At 46.6% G+C, this 5,000-nt stretch overlaps 1 protein-coding gene across 1 annotated transcript in view; it reads left to right on the top strand.

The window, feature by feature from the left end:
* The window catches only part of LOC126997503 (protein vestigial-like), a 56,588-nt gene that overhangs the window by 12,088 nt on the left and 39,500 nt on the right, over positions 1-5,000 (top strand). Inside the window, exon 2 of the mRNA XM_050858627.1 lies at positions 4,648-4,809. Within this exon, the coding sequence (XP_050714584.1) occupies positions 4,648-4,809 (162 nt within the window). The remainder of the gene's footprint in view (positions 1-4,647; positions 4,810-5,000) is intronic.

Genomic DNA, 5,000 nt, shown 5'->3' with positions numbered 1-5,000 from the left:
TCGTACTCTGTCCCGCCGAGCACAACACAAACACATAATAGGGAGATAAAACTGCCCTACCCAACTAAGACCCTCAACAGCTGCGAGGGAGAAAGAATCAAATTAATCCTGAACGTCACAAGTCAACTATAAGGACGAGAACAGAGCTTGGGATTAGAAGACTCACCCGCCGACTGTCTTTTGTTCTGGTTTGTCGCTAGAGAAAAAGCAATCCCTTCACCTTTTGGGATTATAAGACATTCGGTTCGTCGTATGAGAAAGACCAATTCCTTTACCTCTTGGAATTATAAGACTCTCTGTATGTCTTTTGTCTTCTGTCCTCGTATGGGAGAGAACAATTCTTTCACCTTTAGGGACTATAAGACATTCGGTACATATCATTTGTCTTGGTTCGTCGTATGAGAAAGACCAATTCCTTTACCTCTTGGGATTATAAGACGCCCATTGTATATCTTTTGTCTTCGTTTCTAGCAAGTGAAAACGCAATTCCTTCACATTTTGGAATTATAAGACACTCTGTGCATCTCTTTTATCTTAGTTCGTCGTATGAGAAAGACCAATTCCATTAATTCTTGGGATTATAAGACACCCATTGTATATCTTTTGTCTTCGTTTCTAGCAAGTGAAAACGCAATTCCTTCACATTTTGGAATTATAAGACACCCTGTGCTTCTATTTTGTCTTAGTTCGTCGCAAGTGAAAAAGCAATTCCTTCACCTTTAGGGATTATAAGACACCCTCTGTTCGTCTTTTGTCTTCTTTCCTCGTATGTAAAAGAGCAATACCTTCACCTAATGTCTTTTTGTTTTTCAAGAGTGAGGTGAAATAATGTCCGCTTCCATTTTTGCGCCAGTGTTTGTTTTGCTCCTGTCATTCCCCGGTGATAATGCAATGCAGGTGTGTGGGGTGGAGGTAGGGGAGGGGGGCACTAGGGGCAGGTATAGTACAAGGGGTAGGGTAGGATAAGTACGGGGTGGAGAGGATAGAGTAGAGGGTGGCGAGGATAGTGAGGGGGATGGGTAGGGTAGGTAGGGGATGGGGAGGATAGAGTAGGGGAGGGGGGCACTAGGGGAAGGTATAGTGCAAGGGATAAGGTAGGATAGGTATGGGGTGGGGAGGTTAGTGTAGGGGTGGGGAGGGTAAGTAGGGGATGGGGAGGATAGTGTAGGGGGGCGGGGTAGGGGGCCGCGTACGCCTTCCCTCTATACTCCTCTCGGGAAATAAATAGAACGATCTCTTTCGCAACCGCCTCCTGGCCCGGTAACATACATTCCTCGCCTTACGATACAGAGGTAATTTTCTTTACCCCTTCGCAGCCAGGGATAATAGTAAATGAATCATGGTGTAGACTTCATGATGTGTATATATATTCCTTTTCAAATTGTGGCTATATAAATAAATAAAGTATGATAGAGTACAGATTTTATTATATATATGCAATTTCCTTTACCTCCTCGCAGCCAGGGATATTGGTAAATGAATTATGATAAAGGTTTAATGATCTATATGTGTCGTTATCTTGGCCTTTCCACAACCCGCAATAGAAAACAAATGATTCATGATACATATTTCATTATATATGTCATTCTCTTTACTCTTCTTATAACCAGGGATGCCAATAAGTGAATCATGATGTGGATTTCATAATATATATCCCATTATCCCTCCTCTTCCACAACCAGCAATACTAATGAATAAATCACGATGAAGATATAATTCGCATTTCAACGTAGGAGTCAAAGGGACATTTAGCGAAGCATTTAGTTTAGACATTCGATTGATTCTTTTTTCTTTACCAATGAGGCACAATACCAGGAACATATAACACCGCAGCCATTGTAATATCACCTTATCTACACTGATGTTATCCCTCTATGCGGTAAAATCAATCATAACAAGACATCTAAAGACCAAAGCCTATCCTTGTCCTCCTCTCCACTCCTCTCCCTATCTATCGAGGGCATACACCACACCCCTTCACCTGCCCTGACGCGACCCACTGGCCTGTCCATCGAACCTACAAGGGGCAAAGAAACGACGAGAAGGAGAAAGAGGAGAGGAGGAGGGGAGGGAAGGGGCGGGAGGAGGGACTGAGTGGCGTCGCGGCTGGTCTAAAAACAGCTGTTGTGTGCCACTTGCGCCACATAATGTACAATGGTCAGCCGCACGCCACTCCCGGGCCCGGACTTTTGTTCACCTACACACGTCGCCCGCCACCGCCGCCCCGTCTGTTTCCGTGGGGCCTCAGGTGTGTCGTGGGCAGCGGCAGGTGCGCGGAATGTTCCCAGTAACACCAACAAACACCTTCCTCCGCCCCCTCTCTTTCTTTCTCCATTTCCTTTATGGTATACTCGCTTCCCTTGTTTGTGTTGTTTCTCGTTGTTGTTGTTTGGGATTACGTCACTTTATATCTTTTTTCCTCCTCCACCTCCTCCCCTCCTACTGCTCTTCTTCTTCTCCTCTTCCTATTTTTCCTCGGTCTCCTTGTCTTGAGTTTAAAGTGTCAGTTTTTTATTCCTTTTATTCGTCCCTTGATGCAGACTCAGACATCTCCTTTTGCTCAATCTTTTCTGTGTTATCCTGGCGACAATTTTCATTTGGCAATCATATATTCACCAAACTACTGTAGCTAAACTTGCTCTTGTGTTTGTTTCTTTTGGCCTATTCTTAAAACTCGTATCTTAGGCGTACTAGTATAAACCATCGTCCTCTTTATTCTCCTCCTCCTCTTTCTCCTCCTCTTCCTCCTCCTACTCCTCCTCCTCCTCCTCCTGCATCTGAAGTATTTACCGTCGCTGCAGCACATTAGATTGGGGCCATTACGAACAAGCAATGCGTATGTCATAAAGCAGGAAGGTGGCGGGGTGGGTGGAGGCTGCAGTGAGAGGGGCGACTGTGGCGTGAGGGAGGGACAGATCCAAGCGGGTAAGAGGAGGATGGGCGGGGTGGATGCATCGGCGGGTTTGAGGTGCGCTGCCCATCAACCATTTTCCCCTTCAGCTTGTCTTCGTCATTGCCCCTTCCTTACTTTTTCATTTCCCTTTGTCCTTCTCATGCCCATCAAATTTTCCCCTTCAACTTTCCTTCATCATTTCCCTTCCTTTTGTCCTTCTCATGCCCATCAACTTTTCCCTTTCAATTTTTTTCCTTCGTTTCTCCCCACCTTTTCCTTTCCCTTTGCCCTTCTCATGCCCATCAGCTTTTCCCTTTCAGCTTTCCTTCATCATTGCCCCCCACCTTTTCCTTTCCCTTTCCCTTCCCATACCCAACAACTTTTCCCCTTCAACTTCCTTTCATCATTTCTCCCCACCTTTTCCTTTCCCTTTGCCATTCTCATGCCCATCAACTTATCCCCATCAACTTCCTTTCATTATTTCCCGCCACCTTTTCCTTTCCCTGTGCCCTTCTCATGCCCATCAACTTTTCCCTTTCAGCTTTCCTTCATCGTTTCTCCCTGCCTTTTCCTTTCTCTTTGCCCTCCCCATGCCCATCAACTTCTCCCCTTCAACTTTCCCTCATCATTTCCCCCCACCCTTTCCTTTCCCTGTGCCCTTCTCTCGTTCCTACCTTCCTTGAAAAAAAAAGGGGGGAAGAGCATTGTGTCCCGGAGTAAAGGGCCAATGCGACGGAGATGAGCACGGAGGCCACGCGCAGCTATAGCATATCCCCCCCAACTTTACATTACTTGAGCTTTCTTCTTTCCTGTAAAAAACAAATATATCACGCGTTCATCAAGGCTATTTATCTACTTATTTCACCATACACTAATTCCGGAAGCAGAGCCAGAGTGCTTTTTTATTCTGGTCTTTATTTTACCCTTGAATTGCTTCCTTTACTGCAAAAAAAAAGCTGTTATCCCTTCATCAAATCAGCTTTTAACACCCTGAACCACGCACGACGCACGCATTTCGAGTCCCCATCACGAGCCGCCTCACAGGAAGCTCTCGGTAGCGTCGCACCTCATTTACTTTCACTCCATCAAGACTTCGTGAGTGCGGTGAGCGGCTGCGGCGACGCCTCGTTAGTCAGGTGTGTGGCTCACGTGCTGGCCTTGCACGACGAGCCACGTTAGCCACGCCACCGGGAGCCTCGCCGCCACATGACACATTCTTGGGGAAGGGGAGGCAGGGGGGCGGGAATGCAGGAGGAGGCAGCACGAGGCAGGACAATATAGTGCACTGCGGGACAGGGACGTGTATAGGAGAGACTGCCTAAGGGTCATACTCTTAAACACTTCACCGACGAAACACCTAAATTGAACAAGGCTTTCGTAGGAGCTGTATGCACTTCCGGAGGTAGTTTTATGAGCCTGGCGCTGATTTGACAAAGCCTCTGCAGCATGAACGAGGAAAACACTCATGGTGACACGTTTTACCTCTCTTTTGGCCTTTAGAAATAACTGATTGAGAGGTGGAAGCGTTTAAGAACTATCGACCTAAGCCACGGTAGGTCAGGATAGGATACAAGAGAAGAGAAGAGTAGAAAAGAGAAGCGAAAAGGGAAGAGAAGAGAAGGAAAAGGGCAGAAAGGGTTGAGCGGGGGGTAAAATGGGGAGGGGCGCTTAATCTACTTAACTAACAGTAACACCTTTAAAATATAACTGACGAAAACTCATGTGTAATCCCTTTTTATATTCTACCTCAACAGAAATTTTGCCGCAACGCCGAGCCGCCGCCCACGTCCTCCGCCGCGCCGCCCCACCACCAGCACGCCCCCCAAGCCCACGCCTCCCACCACCACCATCACCACCACCACCATCACCACCCGCCCATCACGGAGCCACCGGAATCCCCAACGGAGGAAGCCAATGTACGTAAATGATGTTGAAATGTTTTATCTTCTTTCTTTTTTTCTTTCTACAGCAAAAGAAGCAGAAAGCTAAACAAAACTATAGAGGAAAATGCCGGCAAAGTCACTTGCTATAGTAACTCCTTTTTATTGCTCAGCGTGGTAGATTGCTTGGTATCAGACGTCGGCACCTCGTCATATAGGAATAAGAA

The sequence above is a fragment of the Eriocheir sinensis genome, chromosome 12 (genome assembly GCF_024679095.1).
Source record: "Eriocheir sinensis breed Jianghai 21 chromosome 12, ASM2467909v1, whole genome shotgun sequence".
Taxonomy (NCBI): domain Eukaryota; kingdom Metazoa; phylum Arthropoda; class Malacostraca; order Decapoda; family Varunidae; genus Eriocheir; species Eriocheir sinensis.
This window is presented reverse-complemented; position numbering and strand designations above follow the sequence as displayed.